Here is an 18,822-nt window from a genome sequence, read left to right on the forward strand (position 1 = left end):
TCCAGTTGGTACATTAGGCAATTGCAAAAGAAGGCTCGAGCAAAATTGCGCGCCTTCAAGTAAATAATGATAAGATGATTAGTATCAGTTCGGTAGTTGTCTTCAGACATCGATCCTCATAGTTGATTAAGTATCATTGGTTAAAGTTGATAATCTTTTCTCCTCGAACGCAATTGCTCAGTTGGTGTGGTCATGATGCGCCTTCCTCATCAGCGTATTTTCCAGTCCACCATCGCTACTCACCAGTATTTACTTTGTGAGGTTCTCCCAGAAAACCAAAACAAAAAACTGAAATTTACTTGGACACTCTTGAGATCGCCGTATCTGTGTCGTACAATCTGCGGACAAGCTGTTTGGCCGGTTCATGAAATCTTAATATTTTCTTATGGTGGACCGGGCACACATATTGGACACAGTAGGTTGATTTTTCTAAATTTTAAAAGTTTTTTCACGATGAAATAGTTATGATTTCAAAAGAACTGTGCCAAAAGTGTAATATAAAGCATGTATTTGAGCATTACCATACACCTTCGGTCAGTAATGCATTCAATAGGAATCCTAATGTAAATATTTACTAGGTTTGCAAAACTCAAAGAGTGAGTCCCCTTCTGATAAGGGCGTCTGCATTTTATTTAAAAATGCGGACGTCCCCTTTTCTCCCTTTTCCCGATCAAATAACAAACGGGAGAACAGTGTGGTTGAGGACCAATTATTCAACCAAACCAGGGCCAGGAAAGTTCACAAATGTTTTAGAGCACCACTAGTTCTCTCCCTATAGGTAATCTTGTTTCCAAGTGCTGCCTCACACAGTTTCCAGCCGCTTGTAGCTTATCAGGATCTTCACGAAACCGTTTCTCTAGCTCGTGTGGATCAATGATTATCTTCCCAAATGACAGATAGTAAATATGAGGCGATCTGCAGCTCAGCTTTGCATCCAACAATTGTAATCAATTCAACCATCTTGAGGCATTTATGTGGTCGTTTAGGCCATCGCTCCTTCCTTTCTTCTCTTGTGGAGAAGCTCCGAAACTGCAATAGGAAAAATATGATCCAACTAAATTAAGATCCAACAGATCGATATGCGTGAGACAAGCACAACACCTTCGCACAACCAGATTTGTAGTCATTAAATATACTACTAGCATGGGTGTGCACGATTGGCTATAAGTTTTGCAACTCAACGATTACTCAATACATTCACCTATGTACATCTAAACATGAATCAGCTCTCTCCTATACACAGAGTCACATCTGCCAATTGAGATTTTAAAAGGTTTTCAAAATTCCTATTTAGATGAAGGTTTTCCTATTTCCTTTTTAGATGAGAGGACTGATGTCTCAGATTCAGGTATGAGCATTGCAAGAGTCCAAGGCATAAAGACTCTGAGTAAGAGATACCAAACTCCTACTAGTCTCACACGTGCGCGCGCACACACACACACACAGAGACTGTATGTGTGCCTGCGCCGCAATGCATTCATGATGTGTCATATGCGTGGTTAAAAATCGTCAATAAAAATTCATCTGATCCGAAAACAATTGGCCTTAGGAAAGAATATTCACCTCAATCTTAAGTTGACTCAATAAAAGAGACGCCCTTATAGTAGGCAACCACAAAGGAGGAGTCTAGAGACAGTATAACCAAAAGCAAAGTCAATAAGAGATATAGACAGTGAGATAATAAGAAGAAGAGCAGAAGAAAAAAAAAACTACTAACAAAATGCCAACAAACACAACTTGGATCAACAAGCTAACTTTACACTGGCAACCGAGGCCCAATACAAGCGTCTCTAGTTGCTGGAGATAGCTTGATCCGTGGATGAAGTTCTTAACTATAGTGCAAGCATAACCCAGACCAAAAGAAGCCTTAACAAGAAGCAGTGTATCTTTTAAGGAAATGCTAGTCTTCTGTCCAGTGTATTTGAATGACACCAGATTTGAGTCACAAATATCAAGTTTTTCCAGATTCCGCGTGTCTTGTATCTCCAAGTGCCTTAGCTTGAGTGATGGACCAGAAACCGAAAAATTCACCAAACATTTGTTAGGTAATACAGATAACTCTTCAAGAGATGGGCAAATGGACAGATAGTAATAGGGAACTTCTTCCGTCGCATCTACATGGCACAGGTAGAGGGAAGTTGGGGAATCAAGACTGTAACCATGAAGAATCTCGGCAGTGAGAGGGTAATTCCAATTCGCATTCGTCCAATTACAGGCAAAGTTCAACTTGAGCTTTTTAACCCTCTTTCGAAAAGCAAAGGCGATCCAACCGTCGATATCACTCTGAAGCTTTTGTTGTTCAAACAAAATCCAAAGCTCAATATATCTGTCATTTCACCACGATGCAACTTCAAGATGCAATTAACCCACTCAACGAACTCCCTGCATCTAAGACCAAATGACTCCTCTCCAAAGTCCAACTACAACCCATCACGAAATTTCAACTTCAAACTACGACTGAATCTTCACAAATCTCTCCGTCGACAGGACAGGACACTAGTGCTTGCTTCTTGTTCAAGTTGAGACACAATGGAAACAAGAACTTCATCTGGCAATTCGGTCCTCCATGCAACTCTGTGCCTTTCCACACTGACAGTTTCAAATAAATAGAATAAGATCTTTATCAGCAAACTAAATTCAAAAGTTAGAAACCTTTTGAAACCTGAAATTGAACAAAATTGCGAGCAATTTAAAATTTCTCAGATGAAATACCAACTAAAATTCGTAAATTGAACAAACAACGTATGTAAGGCGAAGAGAAAGTGACTCACCTTAATTAGAGGGATTTTAGATGGAGGCAGAATGATCCTCCTCCTCTTATTTGCTAGTGAATTGTATTCTCCATCATGTTGAATTCTTAAACATATCAAATAACATAAACATGGCAGCAGCAGTATAACTTCTCTTCTTTCTTCCTTTTTTTCCCAGAGAAAGGAAAGAAGTGCATAGATAATAGAAATAACAGCATACAGCAAAGCATATATCTTCATCAATACGGCCCTAGGCAGAAGTCAAGGGAAAAAACCCAGCATGACAATCGCTTCCAGTAGCTGTAATATTACATGTGAAATAGATAATGAATAGAGAGGTAACCTAGCAATAACCAGCATGCGGCAAATTCCTATTATCATATTTGTCTAATTGTCTTGTAAATAGAATCCTTTTGAGGGAAGTAATCATGCCATTAATCAACATAACAATATATCTTTAAAGAGCAATAGCCTGCTCCAAAAAATTGTTTTCTTGCAAGTCTTCAAATGTTAGAACTTGACCAAATACACCTCTCGCCTATCGAAGTTCTGTTCAAAAACCTCGTCTGAGAACTTGTATAGAGAAGAATTTCCTGCGGCACAGCAGTTTCTCCATACCAACTTAGCTGCCTGGTGCTGCCATTGGCATAACAACCGGTACACCATAGGTTGGCCCAACCCAGTCCTCTATTGTATTCAGTGACAACCGACTACTCTACCACCGCTTCCACCATAGTTCCCCACGCCTTGAACAGGAAACTTCTACCGACACTACATGTAACAAAAGTTCATATCATTCTGCCGGCTACTGTTAGAATAGTATTGGGATAATATTATGTTACCATGTTTTCTATCCTATTATTCATGTTTTTTAATTTGTTTATCATTCATGTTTCCTAGTTAGTCTGGTTTAGGTTTGAGAGCATAACAAACTCCAAAAATATGTTCAAGCGTAACTTGTTTATGCGACAAGCCAATCTCAAAAGAGCTTTAATTGAGCCGATTCAGCCAAACACGAGCTAATCTCGAGTAGTTTGAATTTTACATATATCATTAGCCAGACGACCCAATAGTAGCTAAATCCAGCTTGGTTTGAACTTTAACAAGCTTCAAAAAGTGAAGGCTTTACTCTCCCTCTGCTCTTCTGTATTTTATTGTCCATATCAATTAAGTTATCTTTAAGGGATGAAGTCCGAACTGAAAGCAATCTCTTACATTCTAAGAACCAAAATCTCGAAAAAAAAAAACCAGTGCTTGCAAGAGCTCGTACAGTAATACACACAGAGTACTTGGCAATGGAGCGCGAACCCAAATCCCGAGCAAAAACCAGTGCTCGCAACAACTCGTAAAGTAATACACGCAAAGGAGTTGACAATCACCTCAATTTGAACATGCAATGGAGCAAGAATTAAATTTCTTGTTGTCGCAGATTAATAGGTGTACAAAAGATCATCAATATATTAAGGTAAAATTCAAGTGAGACAATGAAATCCCATATAAACAAAATAGCTTCCAAACTAGCAATGGAGTGGTGAGCAGTTTTTGTTTTTTCCAAGAACAATGAAAGCTATACAAAATCGAAATTAACGGACCTGTTACAAACTTACAACGGAGTAGTGAGCAGCCAAGTAGGTGCTTCTCTGCTGAACAACCACATATTCTCTAACTTACCCCAAAACCACATTCTCTCTCTCTCGTCTGGGACGTCCATTCCTCGGAGTGAATCTATAATGGGTTTGAAACTATGTAGCCAAATCTATATTCTTAAAAAAAAAAAATTACTTTGAACATCTCCGATCATATATCATTCAGTAATCGATTCAAATGATATTTGACGCTGTTAATCTTCTTTACAAGCTCTAAAACTTGAACGATTGCGATCATGGAGATCAATCGAAATGAGATCACAATTTGACAAATTTACGTTGCAGATCCAATACTGTAAGCTTCCAAAGTCGTTTGACGCAACGGATTTGATACGGTGTAACAAATCTATTTTCACAAAAACAAAATTCGCCCATATCGTCTTCGATTATGTATGAATCAGTATTAAATTCAAATGATACTTAACAAGGTTTATTGTAGAAGCAAGCTCTTCAACATGAACAACTTCGATCATAGAGAGAAACCGAAATGCGCTCACAATTTGACAAATTATTTTTTTCAAACAACTTCTTAGGTTGAACAGGAGAAGTACCAACGAGTACGGACGACATCGTTTTTGAGATACCTCAGGTGTTCTAGATGCGAGCTTTTAATAGAACCACGTCGACACAGTTTAGACAAAGCTCGCGTCTGTTATATGCGAGTTTCTTACAGAACACCAATCGGCGGCGGCCAGGAGTAATTATTTGCGGCCACTTGTAATTTTCTCTGCCAAGATGTTATTCTTGGTGGCCATGAGTAATTCTTTATGGCCTGGAGTAATTTTTCACTTTCAAGGGTAATTCTTTGCGTCCAGAAGTAATTTTTCTTTGCGACCATGAGTAATTTTTTTGCGTTGTCATCCCCATTTCCCCCAAGATTTCTCTACTCTCTCTCTCTCTCTGGCTATGTATACATATTTATTTCATTGAATCTTCATTCACAAACGGGTGTCAATTTGATTCTAACCTCACATTTTCGGGTTTGCAAAAGCTCAATTTTTGTCCAGATTGTGTAGGATTGAGGCTATCGATTTTATCGCTTCATGTTACCTTGAATTACCCAGTTTAATTCTAGTCTATCTTCTCTTTCAGTTCTTGGATTTTTATTTCTTTTTTGCAATTCTTGTTATTGCCACCAAAACTATAATTTTTTCTTTCTCTAGATGTACCTCTATGGAATATCTCTAGGTGTTTGGATAAGTGTCCTTACGTGAATTTGGGAGTCTTATTGCCCTGTATTGATTACCTGTAGGATCTATGATTGTGGTCGGTTCTCTCACGACAGTGCTCAATAGTGATATGAGCATAGTTGTGAAAAACCTACTATCCTACCATTCATATTGTCTCCTTCAAAAACTATAAGTATTTGACCCGTATCCTTTTTGTGTAGAGATCCTATGATAGGATGAGGTATCCTACAATTGTGTGTGTGTGTGTGTGTGCGTGCATGTTAGGAAAGAGCTCCTTATTTCTCTAATTGAGTTATGATCTCAAGATATTGTTGTTATGCAATCCTTGTAGTTACACTCTGTGCGTACACATGGTTCTGCTACGTGGACATGTTAACTAGTTATCATTCACGGGTATTTCTATTACTATACCCATAGGCCATAGCAAACAGAGGGAAGGGATTGTAGTAGCCTGTTGACAGCAGAAACTGGATTAGAGCATCTTTTAGAAGCAGTGGTGGCTAATGTTGTCCGTAGTGCAAGTGATGGTAGAACTGAAAATCCATTATATAGTTCGCCAAAAGCCCTGTTTGACTTCTGAAAAAATGCCACAGCCAACCTATGTGATAAGGTTACTGCTAGTGCAGTTGGGTATTCATATGACCAATCTTTTGTAGAAAAGGACACGTTGCACTGCTTGGGCTCTGAGTCATGTTGTGTGAGCTCTTCGATGGGCTTTTCATAAAGGAGTCATAGTGCATTAGTGAGCTGCTGGACTGCCTGGACAGTAACAAGAACCAACAAAGGTCAATAAGAAGAGGACTAGACCTGGTGAAAATGGTAGGCCGAGGCCAAGGGGGGACAGACAATTGATGGGGGACAGACAATTGATCCAAGATCGTATTAAGGGGCTGAGAGAGCTTGTGCCCAATGGATCAAAGGTACTTTCCATCGTTCTTTTACACATCTTGATTTGTGTGTCGTGTTTATTATCTCCGTGTCTTAAACATTTACTGTGCTGGCTCTTTGGATATTTACAGTGGGGTATCGATTTACTTCTGGAGCACACAATCAAGCATATGCTCTTTATGCAAAGCATCACTAAGCATGCTGACAAACTAAGTAAATGCCTAGAGTCAAAGGTAAGGTCAGCATTCCTTTTGTTGGCAACCTATGTTTTCAGTTGAACACCAATTGCATTTTTTTAAGAGTACCCATGCCTAGCACGCCCGCAGTTGGTAATTGATAGAAATTCGTCAGGACAAATATGTTGGAATATAAGAATTGTTGCTAGGAACCCGAATTATTTTGTGTGCTTCCTCCGAGGCTTTTAATTTTGAACATGCTTTTTGCAAGTTGTTGAATTCAGCTTTTAGTAGTCGAAGGCAAGGCAGTGTCATTCATGGACACATATAATGTTTCTTCCTTTTTGAGCCTTGTTTTCACTAGAACATGTTCAGACCAGAGAATTTGATATTCAGACATTGAACTTGACTTGTCTCCCCAAGCAAGAAACTCTAATTCCACCTACTATCTTCAGTCATGATTTTCCTGATAAATTGCCTTGTATTGTTGACTCTGCAGTTGCGCGACAAAGGAAAAAATTTAGGAGGATTACTCGGATATGATCAGGGTTCAAGCTGGGCAATGGCAGTGGGAAGTCACTTGAAAGTTTGCCCATGATGGTAGAGAACATTAACATGAATGCGCAAATGCTAATTGACGTATAGTCACATCAGATATACATTAAGTTCTTGGATTAAATATGAGAGAAGTAAAATGCCTATAAGAGATGTGGCTTTCAAGTGAGCAGCATCTCAGAGCAAATCCTGTGTAGTATTTCTGATTCTAGATGTGGAGTAATATTTCTACTGGATCCATGCAGATGTCGTGTGAGGAAAGTGGCCAACCTGAATGAGGGGTGTAGCGGAAGCTTTTAGGAAAACAACCCAAATGAGTTTTGTGGTTGAGGTACAATCCTAGTTTTGGATGGGAATCTGTAGCCTACCAAAGAAACAAAGTTTGCACTTTTAGGGTCTAAAGTCTAAACATAGATAACTGAATGATGAATTAACGAATTTGGTTGGTTTTTTCTTTGTAATGCACGTAATGCATTGATGTTTGCTTCAACATGTTGTAATCATATGACATATGAACTTATTCCAATTGGAGCATATCCCTGAGATCAAAATGGAGAAGCTCGCTTTGGATGCAAGACGGGGCTAAAGGTTGAAAAGACCAGAATATTCAGCTGTTTCAGTTTTTTGAATGTTTTCTTATATAACAGAATCTGCAAGCAAAATTCTTGATGTTTGTTGGACATCATTTGAGCAGTATAATGCCGCACTTCATGCTTTCCAGTAAAGAATTTATTGCAAATTCCTTCAACTAATATGTGTAAACAAGGTTTCCAATTGTATGATAATTGCAGGGGCGCTTGTACAGATATTGCAACCCAAGACAACCAGTTTAGCAGCTATGACTAGTACTGAACAGAAAATCAAATCAAGCGCAGGAGGTAGAGGCTTCCATGTGGATCCTGAAGATATTTGGAGTTTTAGTCGCACCTATACAAGTCTATAGCGCTGTAAAGATTTGCTTCTCTTTTATGTTGTTGTGTGTAGAGATGGGGCATCTTGCTCTTGTTCTTGTTCTTTTTCTTTTTTATCTGTTTACTTTTGTGTACCTCAGATTATTTTGACCTTGTTTGTCCTCTTGGATCAGTTTTTGAAAGGCTTGGTAATTGAAAATCATTTTTTACAAGCAATTAAATCATGCGTGTAAATTCACTGATGCAACTTTTCTTATTGATATTTATCCTATTCTTTTTGTTGTTTGCGTACATAAATGTCCAGATTGCTTCATCAAGGACTTTGACTATGGCTAATGTTTAGCATTGTAGCGCATGGTACTCGAACATAGGCTCGGGGCATTTTCTCTACACAAATTTAAAGTATCCAAAAAATTGCATAATTGGATCCCTGTCCAACGGATAACAAGATACATCATTCTCAATTTACTAGATGATTTGGTGATTTGGATTTGATCATAGAAAAAATTCTCTTCAAGTAAACCAGTCTATCCTTTGTATGATGCTTTCATGGTGATTGAAGCTAAGACACATTTGATTGTTAATTCCAATGTGGCAAATAAATAAAGGCATCTATCTACATGAACTAAGTCGAATTTTCCATCTTCCATCTCCAAGGAAAAACATTCTGATCTCTATCAAAGGTGTCTGTTTTTCCGATCTCAATTTTGGTTATTTAAGCATGAGTTATGACTAATGATATTGATCTTAAAACCTCCAAAGCACGACTTAGTTTGGCTTGTTTGATGCCCTACATCCAGAATGGAGTATATTTGCAGATTTCGGCTATAGAGACATTCCCTGCGCTGACTTGCATTGACCTGCAAGTTATATATGTAGCATGATATCTATTGAATTCACAATTGAAGTTTCGGCTGAACAGATTACCAGACTACTGATATGAACTGCAAAATTCGTATTTAGTGGTTCAACAAAATCAAAATAGTGGAAATAGCCCCTTATATATAGTTCATTCACATCGACCGATCAAATAGGGATTCGTTTGATAAGTGCTACACAACAGCATAAGACATAAGCAATTACGTATGTAAACATCATCCCTAGAAAAACAATGACCAATAAGTTAAAAAAGCAGCAGCAGCATAACTTTTAGTAATCTCAACGGCCCACACCGGCACCAGCACCCGGCACTTCATAGCTCAAAATGGGGAAGGGCAGATTCGACATCTTGTCCTTTGGTCGTGTAATAGGTAAAAGATTCATTGCATAGGAACTCCCTGTATATTTGAGGACTTTCCTCCGATAGAAGCTCCTTTATGGGTCCGAAGTGTTTAGCTACAGCCTTACTGCTAGGACTGAAGAAGCATGCAACTGATACCCTTGGTCCAATTGGTTGAGCCAAAACTCTGTGCTCCACGCTTATGAACTTGTCATTTGAAATGATTTGTACAAAACAGGGTCAAACAAAAGGGAAAATCGAAGCTAAAACAAGTGGTCTTGAACAGATGGAGGAAACCACCATTGACTTCTCAATACTATTTTGGGTTTTCTGATTGGCGCATAGAAAATTTGATCTACTAGAATGAATGTTTGTGTTTATATACATACCTGCATGAGATCCCCAATGTTTGCGATGAGGGCGCTGGGAACTGAAGGGACATCCACCCACTGGTTTTTGTGAAGAATTTGGAGGCCACCAATGTGGTCTTGCAGCAACAATGTTAGAAAAATTGTGTCAGTATGCTCTGGAGTGCCCAAGGTCAGGTGCGGCTTGGGGCAAATCGGGTAATACAGAGAAGCCAATGCCTCACTTTTCATACATTCGATACGTGAAAGGTAGTCGCTGCATAGCCCTAAAGCCTCAGAGAGTAACTCGGCCATTGTCTCCCTCAGCTTTATCATGCATTTCACATACTCTTGCACTTCTTTTCTGCAAAGAATTAAGCGGATGTGTTAGGGATTATGCAGAGCGAATAACAGTTTCGAATCATTTCACACCATCGGTGAGTTCAAGGAGAAGATGTTCTACTTCTCAAAAAAAACTCGGTTGAAGGGTTTCAAAAAATTCACGAAGGTTAGTACTAGAACATATTCTAATATGCACGACTTGAAATTTAAGCTGAGAGAGAGAAAAATTTTATCTTATTTTCTTGAATTTACTTAATATTCAACCAGTCATACATATAGCCATACAATGTTATCCCTATCCAAGTCAACTTTTGCTTCTAAATTTTAAATTTTTATTTTTTGACTTCAAACTAAGCATGAATTACTTACTCATATTTTCATGCATATATGATACATGTATGTTTGGTATACCTATATATATATAGAGGAATTTTCAAGTGAGGGATCCCTCATTTTGTTAAAATGAGGGACTTTCATTTCCCGATCAAAATTTGAAAATCCGAACCGTTCAATGTGTGCAGAACATAATTTTAAGGGTCCCCGCGAGAAATCAGCAAAAAAAATGACCGGGAAGGGCGTCATTCGAGCAGTTTTTTTTGAACCGTTCAATGAAAACTGCTCGGAGGAAGCCCTTTCCGGTCATTTTTTTTGCTGATTTCTCCCGGGGACCCTTAAAATCACGTTCTGATCACTTTGAGCGACTCGGATCATCGAAATTCAATCGGAAAGGGGAGTCCCGCATTTTAATAAAATGAAGAATCCCTCACCGGAACCTAACTCTATATATATATATACACACACACCTGCAAACAAGAGGAATAGCTTGAGGGTCGAGATAATCATTTTGGAAAACACAAGTCAAAATATCCCTCCAAAAAAAAACCCCACTCGGACGCGGCCGCCTGTATTGAACCTCACCCTCCGTTTACTATCCCCAGAATTGTACTCCATCTTGTCCTCTCTCCTCTGCTCATGAAACCTCCTCGCAGCCTCCAACATCCCCTCCATGACCCCACTCGGCACCCCATGGTTCACCATCCGGAAAAAACCCCACTCGGACGCGGCCGCCCGTATCCCCTCGACCACCTCCCGCCTTCTACCGCCCTCCACCCCTCGAAGTCCACTGTGGGGAGCTCGAGGGGGAACTTGGGCGGCAGGTTTTCTAGGCTCTCCGGAGGGTAGACGAAGAATTCGGGGAGTTTCTTAATGCCGGCATCAACGAGTCCTTTGACGCCGGCCTTAGTCTCGTCAAATTCTTTCACTTGTTTGGCCCAGTCGTACTGGGTGTTTATGGGTTGTGATCGTTGTGGCGTCCATTGTTGCAATGGGTGCTATGGTGTTTTGAGAGAGAGAGAGAGAGAGCGGTGGAAGCAAACGTGCAGTGCGTAATAATCATATCCATATACTATGTCCAAAGAAGGGATGGGGCTGGGTCCACTGGGACTAGTAATCATCTTATTATTACACCTTTCTTTCTTTTTTAAATCCCAACTTGCGTAAATGTTGAACTAATCCTTAAGCCCCCCTCTAATAATATTTTCATACATTTATGCATAGAAGTGATGTGGCTCGTCGCTGGCAAGAGGAATAGTACTTTGAGATCTTAGGTGAAATCAAGTGAACCCTTAAATCGCAAGCCACGACTAGCATACCAACCCATTACAGGATGTTCTGTACCAGCTTACGTTCACTTTGAACTAATCCTACTTAGTCCAATAGAACTTTTGTAACGACCCGCCTTTTACTAGATAAAACTCCAAAATACACTGTATTTTATTCACTTTCAAACTCCATTATCTCGCATAAGCCTCAAAAATTACAACAATTACAAGGTCTGTTCTACAACCTCAAAAACTACAACCTCAAGTTCCTTTTTGCCTATAAAAAAAACCCCCTCAAAATTACAACAAAAATGATTTTTCCAAATAAATAAAATTCTTCAAATACTCCTCCGTCCGTCCCTATTTTGCTCCGTACCTACCACATAAACTACGTGGAAAGTATACAATACGATGACAATAAAAGAACATAGTGGAATCAACAAACGCTATTCTACTCCAAGATTTGATCGTGATAGGTCGCAGCAGGCTGCCTCTCAGTGCTCTGAAGCTTGAAATTCAAAGTTTTGAATCACATACCGCACCAGTATATACCATATTTGCCTAACTGGTACCCGACCCTTCTAACTTCATTCCGGTTCAAATACTAGTCGGTACCTTGAGCAATTGCTAAAGAAGGCTCCAGCAAAATTGCCTTCGAGTAAGGAATGATAAGATGATTAGTATCAGCAGGGTAGGTGTCATCAGACATCAACCATGAGCATTGATAAAATGTCAGTGGATAAAGTTGATAATCTTTTCTCCTTGAACACACTTGCCCAATTGGTGCGGTTGTGATACGCCTTCCTCACCGGCGTATTTTCCAGTCCACCAGTATTGTACCTTACGAGGTTCTCCTGGATAATCAACAAAAAATTGAAATTTACTTGGAGCCTATATAGAGTTCTGACAACCCTGGAGATCGCCGTATCCATGTCGGACAATCGCAGGTGGAGTTGAGTTTTGTTCACCCTCCACTTAAGAGAGTGAACATTACCCTCATTCCTATTGGTTGAAATGATGTGGATCCCACCACAAACTGATGTCATGTTTATCAAAAAGTGTATTGCATGGTAAACATGACAACACTTTGTGGTGGAATCCACACCATTTCAACCAACAGAAAGGAGAGTAATGTTCCCCCTCCTTTAAAATAGCACTCATCGGAGGTGTGTCCATAAAAGTTCAATATTTTCTTATGCTAAAAGCCCTGGAGACACGCATTGGGACATGTCAGTGAGTTTTTAAAATTTTAAAAGTTTTTTTATGGTAAAATAGTTATAATTTCAAAAAAATTGTGCCAAAAGGGTAATATAAAGCATGTATTTGTGCATAGGATACACCTTCTATCAGTAATGCATACGGTAGGAGTCCTAGCCTAAATATTTAGTACTTACAACATAGGTTTGCATAACTCAGAGACTTGATAAAACCGATATATGTGCCCCTGCCGTGCCCGTGGGCCGTGTCCCCAGTTTTTGAGAATATATAGTAGGAGCAAATTCAGACATGGTTGCTGGGAAAAAACTGTTCGGAGATTGGTAAGGGTTAAGTGGCACCTTTTCTTACAGAGATGGAACAACAATTGAGAGTCAAGACAACAAGCGGTTGAGCTATTTAGTTAATGTGTGAAGAGAAACAGGTTTTCAAGGTGCCCACCTTGAAATTGTATGTGGCAACATCCAGAGAGGGCTTCTAACTGTCCTGAATCATTTTCCCCAAACAATGTTGTCCAGATTGATTTCAACGGTTGGGTGACATGACCTGTTTTCTTCTATTGATTCAAATAATTTCTGTGGTGACACGTCGTTAAAAGCACAACACCATCATGACATCTAGGTCCGAATGTGTGACACACATGTTAAAATCCTTTAAAGCAACACCAAAGAGAAAGATATAACAGTACCATGGTCTTGATCTCCAAATACTACACACAATTACTACATGAGCTGAATGTGTAATGTAATTAGTTTATTGTGCATCATTTTCGCTGGCATTTTTCACCTGGAGCTTAGAGAGTATGAGAAGAGTAGGTCCAACCATAACATTATGCACAATATACTGATTACATTACACGTTTAACATGTAGTAATTGTGTGCATGCACCCACATTTTCTCTGGAAAGGAAGTAGATAGGAATAGGATGTACATCATGAGGGATACAAAGGTTGGGGATCCGCAGCCTTGCTTTTGCGGTCCACACGCGATACACCCCTCTTATTCAATTAAAAAGAGAGTGCAAAGGAAGAGAATGGAGGAGTGAAGGACTAAGTACCGCGTGGTTGTAATAAAATTGCCAGGTCCACCATGACAACCGAGCATCAAGAACTTCCATTCATATCAATTCACTTTGCTATTGTACTTGCGGTGTGGACAGTCAATGATGGCCATGCTCCCTCAGCTGATTTGTCTTACTCGCTCAGTTACAAAGCACAAGACAGAAGAAGCTCTGATAAATTAGGAAAGCCATGAAGAACTCGAGCCTTCTGGGATAAGCTGAAGACGCAAGACATAACGAAGCTCTCCAATTTTACCAAAAACTCACATAGCCAAGACAATAAAACCTACAAAAAGCACACATAAGCCAAGGAAATATAAAACAGATCCAAGGGGCATAAAATAATTTCAGGGTGTCCAAAAGAAGAGGACCGAATACCAATCCAATCGAAGAACACCCCACCTCTTCATATGTACAATATATAAGATGATTCCACCAGCCAATTAGTTGAATTACATTAGTTCATTGTAGAGTTGGCATTCATCTTATATTACAAGTCAAAAAAGGAATGGATCATAGATAACCTTCATCCCAAGTTCAGTATTTGGGTTAACGCCAACAAAGGGAGAACCACAAAAATAACAAACAGGAGAATTGTGTGGTTTGAGAACCAATTATTCAACCATACCAGGGCCAGGAAAGTTAACAAATGTTTTAGAGCACCACTAATTCTGTCCCTACCGGTAATCTTGTTTACAAGTGCTGCCTCATACGGTTTCTAGCCGCTCGTAGCTTATTAGGATCTTCAGGTATCCATTTATCTGGCTCATGTGGATCAATGGTTATCGAAAATCCTATGTGTACCGACCATTTTTGGACCGAAACCGTACCGACGGCCGCGCGCGGCCGTCTCCGGCCACCGGACGGCCGATCCGAGCCGTCCAAAAATTTTAAAAAAAAAAACCGAGGGGCCCCACGCGGGAATTAACGTCATCCGATGTGTGTAGGGTGCTTGATCTAAACACCCTATTTTTCGTGTATATATGTATACACGAAAAATAGGGTGTTTAGATCAAGCACCCTACACACATCGGATGACGTTAATTCCCGCGTGGGGCCCCTCGGTTTTTTTTTTTAAAATTTTTGGACGGCTCGGATCGGCCGTCCGGTGGCCGGAGACGGCCGCGCGCGGCCGTCGGTACGGTTTCGGTCCAAAAATGGTCGGTACACCTAGCAGTACTCGTTATCGAAAATCCTATGTGACAGAGTACTGCAGAGTAAATATAAGGCGATCTGCAGCTCAGCTTTGCATCCAACAATTGTAATCAATTCAACCATCTTGAGGCATTTATGTTGTCATTTAGGCCATTGCACCTTCCTTTCTTCTATTGTGGAGTCTTTGAAGTACCGAAACTGTATGAGGAAAAATATGAGCCAACTAAATTAAGATCGAACAGATCAATACGCGTGAGACAAGCACAACACCTTCAGACAACCAGATTTGTAGTCATTACATATACAACCAGCATGGGTGTGCACGATTGGCTATAGGTTTTGCAACTCAACGATTACTCAATACATTATCCTATATTCATCTAAACGTGAATCAGCTAACCTAATCATAATGCAGAAGTCTTGTGCTCCCTGGCAGCTCTCTATGGTTCTCTATCTAAAAGGGTTTCTTATTTAGATGAGAGAACTGATGTCTCAGGTTCAGGTCTGAGGCTCTGAGCATTTCTAGAGTCCAGAGAACAAGGTGAGCATGAAAGGGCATAAAGACTTAAGAGTAAGAGATACCAAACTCCTGCTAGTCTCTAATTCTGTGTGTGTCTGGGAATTGGAAGCATGGTAATGTGCACATAAATTGATTTGGGTCTCTAGGCCTGCTCTCTCTGATGTCATTTGGCTTTGATTTGGGGACATGGTTTTACAACAAAACGTCCTTGTAGCTCCTCGGTTCTTGGAGGTTTAGGGGGGCCACTGTTTTAGTGGTATTCTGAGAGCAGCCACTTTGTGCATATATTGCCAAAGGTTAAGTCCGTCTCCAATCATCCCCCGCCCATGCCCCCAATGATTGGGGACTAGATGGGTTATGTTATGTTGTTGTTGTTGTTGTTGTCTGGGAATTGGAATTACCCTCTCACTGTCGAGATTCTTCATGGTTACAAACTTGATTCCCTAACGTCCCTCTTCCTGTGCCATGTCGATGTGACAGAAGAAGTTCACCATTACTTCCTATCCATTTGCCCATCTCTTGAAGAGTTATCTGTAATAGATAACAAGCGTTTGGTGAATTTTTCCGTTTCTGGTCCGTCACTCAAGCTAAGGCACTTGGAGATACAAGACAAGGGAAATCTAGAAAAACTTGATGTTTGTGACTCAAATCTGGTGTCATTCAAATACAGTGGACAGAAGCTTCTTTTGGTCTGGGTTATGCTTGCACTATAGTTAAGAACTTCATCCACGAATCAGGCTATCTCCAGCAACTAGAGATGAAGCCTTCTTATTATCTTACTGTCTCTAAATATCTCGTATTGACTCGGCTTTTATTTATATTGCTCAGAAGTTGAGAAACTTCCCCAACTTTCCCAAGTTAAGGAATCTCAGGGAATTGCAATTGGTGCTAACTCTCATAGTCTCTAGACTCATCCTTTGTGGTTGCCTACTAAGGGCGTCTCCATTATTGAGTAGACTTAAGATTAAGGTGAATATTCTTTCCTTAGACCAACTGTTTTCGGATCACTCAAATTATTTTTGACAATTTTTAATACTGCATAAGTGCATATGACTTATCGGAATGTGTTGCATGAGCTCTCGCACATGCGCACGCACACAGAAGTAGGGAGAGAGATCGACTTGGTGCTCATTCCAAGTGCATCTAGTCTTGAGGTTCAAGTCTTCTAAGTCTAAGCCCCACTAACAAATGAACACTTCTTGCTTTTCCTCCAGAAAATAAAAAAATTATTTTTCATTATTTTCTGAAAAGCTTTAACATGCAACATGATGCATATATTCTAAAAACAAACCTGAAATTGAACAAGATTTCGAGCAATTCGAAATTGATTAAATAATATAAATAAAATTCGTAAATTTAAGTTATTTAACAAACAAGGTATGCAAGGCTAAGAGAAACTGACTCACCTTAATTAGAGGGATTTTGGATGGAGGCTCAACGATCCTCCTCCTCTTATTTGTTCGTGCACTTGTCTGTTCCATTGTGTTGAATTTTTAAAGTGTTTTTTTACTTATCTACAGTCTGCAAAAACAAATAAAATAACATAAACATGGATTACATGCAGAAGCAAATTAAGCAGTACAACTACAGTAGTATAACTTCTCTTCTTATTCTCCAGAGAAAGGAAAGAACTGCATAGATAGTAGTAATGACAGCTTACAACAAAATCATATATCTTCATCAATACGGCCCTTGGCAGAAGTCAAGGAAAAAAAAATCAGCACGACAATCGCTTCCAGTGGCTGAAATATTTCATGTGAAATTGATAATGAATAGAGGGGAAACCTAGAAATAACCAGCTTGCAGCAATTTCCTATGGTCATATTTGTCTAATTGTCTAGTAAATAGAATCCTTTTGAGGGAAGTAATCATGCCATTAATAGTCAAAGCAATATATCTTTTGAAGAGCTACAACCTGCTCCAAAATATTGTTTTCCTGCAAGTCTACAAATATTAGAACTTGAACAAATCACTTATTCAGTGACAGCCAACTACTCTACCACAGCTTCCAATACTGTTCCCCAAGCCTACAACAGGAAACTTCCACCAGCACTGTATGTAAAAGTCAAAAGTTCATATAATTCCGCCAGTTCGTTATACGTTTGTTCCATCATCTGGCAAAGCTTACACAGAAAGCAAATAATTCAGTAGTGTTGACACTATAAGGCGAGTAAGATAAGTAACATATGTACCGGAAAATTTCTGGCCCCTCCCTTCCTCAAATATCAAACCGAAAGAAAGTTTTATAGGAGACAGGACAAGATTAGCATTTAAAATCAGGATATTAAATGAAACCAAAGGGAAATTTATGTCAACTTTGAAGATTCGTCTAGCTAAGAACTGCAAGAGAAGCCTACCAAGGTTGACAACAGAACATCTTGCACAAAATTTGAGCTCAACAGGCTTTGATTACAATAAACCTGCAAGCCTTCGATTTGTGCTTCCTTTCTAAATTGAACAAAATCATTATTACAGGGGCAGACACACGGGGTGCCCGGGCCCTTGCACAAGCCTTGCACAAGTCAGACTACTTTTTCACGTTAATTTAAAAAAAAAAAATTTATAAGGGATTGGCACATGCAAATCCCTTGAATACATAAAATTGCCTCAAATTTCCCATATAGGTATGAAAAAAACCACCCTAAAGGTCCGAGATATCAATCATTTTTTGTCACATGCGTAAAATTAAAAGATGATTACATAGATACACACAATTTCGTCTTTTTTTTTCAAACCCAACAAGTGATAATACACATGTTTATAGTATAATTGTTGTTATAATGTAGAAATACGTGCGGTTCGGGCCTGCTAAGTATAAACTAAAGAAAACCCAACACCAAGGGCTGCGTAAAATCGGTGAAAGGATAAAGATTGGTGGGAGATAAAAGAGAATGATCAGATAGAGCTAATACGTTATGGGATGCCATCATAGCGGCGATCAAACCAATAGGGAAGTAAAATCTCGATCATCATCTCATTCTCTAGAAAAAAACTGGATTACTACCATTGATAGTAGTAGAAAATAATTCGACCGAACAAAGAAAAAGGGAGTCTCGCTTGAGTCGCTCCTGTGTTGAGGGTAAAATAGAAAATTCACGCCGACATTATTCACCCCTCTTATCAACTGGAGTATTTTTATTATATTTTATAAAATAAAAGGAAATAGATTTTCATACTCCCTAATTGATGCAACAGTGCACAGGTACAGCAAAGGCAGTATGGCAATCGCGTACAGATTGCTTTGGGT

At 39.4% G+C, this 18,822-nt stretch overlaps 2 protein-coding genes, 2 long non-coding RNA genes, 2 other non-coding genes and 1 pseudogene across 6 annotated transcripts in view; 3 read left to right on the forward strand and 4 right to left on the reverse strand.

Moving 5' to 3' along the window:
• The window catches only part of LOC131332208 (transcription factor EMB1444-like), a 29,926-nt gene extending 21,576 nt beyond the window's left edge, over positions 1 to 8,350 (forward strand). Inside the window, exon 6 of the mRNA XM_058366291.1 lies at positions 8,084 to 8,350. The gene's annotated coding sequence lies outside the window, so the exon portion shown is untranslated. The remainder of the gene's footprint in view (positions 1 to 8,083) is intronic.
• LOC131332217 (uncharacterized) lies at positions 4,649 to 8,133 on the forward strand (annotated as a pseudogene).
• Positions 8,351 to 9,089: 739 nt separating the features above from the next.
• LOC131321612 (1-aminocyclopropane-1-carboxylate oxidase homolog 1-like) lies at positions 9,090 to 11,359 on the reverse strand. The gene is made up of 3 exons (XM_058352501.1): positions 10,943 to 11,359; positions 9,725 to 10,046; positions 9,090 to 9,560 (listed from the first exon to the last, which is right to left on the reverse strand). Exons 1-3 carry the CDS (start codon positions 11,050 to 11,052, stop codon positions 9,309 to 9,311), a joined length of 684 nt encoding a protein of 227 aa, XP_058208484.1. The 5' UTR covers positions 11,053 to 11,359; the 3' UTR covers positions 9,090 to 9,308.
• A 541-nt stretch (positions 11,360 to 11,900) lies between these two features.
• Positions 11,901 to 14,681, reverse strand: LOC131321630 (uncharacterized). The gene is made up of 3 exons (XR_009198595.1): positions 13,898 to 14,681; positions 13,282 to 13,415; positions 11,901 to 12,479 (listed from the first exon to the last, which is right to left on the reverse strand). It is a non-coding gene; the product is annotated as an uncharacterized LOC131321630 (long non-coding RNA).
• A 418-nt stretch (positions 14,682 to 15,099) lies between these two features.
• On the reverse strand, positions 15,100 to 18,616 carry LOC131321624 (uncharacterized). Its single transcript, XR_009198593.1, has 3 exons — positions 17,236 to 18,616; positions 16,982 to 17,096; positions 15,100 to 15,253 (listed from the first exon to the last, which is right to left on the reverse strand). It is a non-coding gene; the product is annotated as an uncharacterized LOC131321624 (long non-coding RNA).
• On the forward strand, positions 15,675 to 15,780 carry LOC131308686 (small nucleolar RNA snoR100). The gene has a single exon (XR_009194528.1). It is a non-coding gene; the product is annotated as a small nucleolar RNA snoR100 (small nucleolar RNA).
• LOC131309273 (small nucleolar RNA Z102/R77) lies at positions 18,465 to 18,555 on the reverse strand. The gene has a single exon (XR_009194941.1). It is a non-coding gene; the product is annotated as a small nucleolar RNA Z102/R77 (small nucleolar RNA).
• Positions 18,617 to 18,822: the final 206 nt, after the last annotated feature.

The sequence above is a fragment of the Rhododendron vialii genome, chromosome 1a (genome assembly GCF_030253575.1).
Source record: "Rhododendron vialii isolate Sample 1 chromosome 1a, ASM3025357v1".
NCBI lineage: Eukaryota > Viridiplantae > Streptophyta > Magnoliopsida > Ericales > Ericaceae > Rhododendron > Rhododendron vialii.

What these genes read in the sequence shown, in the direction of transcription:
- LOC131321612 (XM_058352501.1), bottom strand. Translation starts at nt 11,052, where the DNA reads ATGGGGTGCCGAGTGGGGTCATGGAGGGGATGTTGGAGGCTGCGAGGA. An exon ending in CTGGGGATAGTAAACGGAGG is followed by an intron (nt 10,047 to 10,942) that starts GTGAGGTTCAAT and finishes AATTCTTTGCAG; the next exon opens with AAAAGAAGTGCAAGAGTATG. An exon ending in ACATTGGGGATCTCATGCAG is followed by an intron (nt 9,561 to 9,724) that starts GTATGTATATAA and finishes TGTTTTGTACAA; the next exon opens with ATCATTTCAAATGACAAGTT.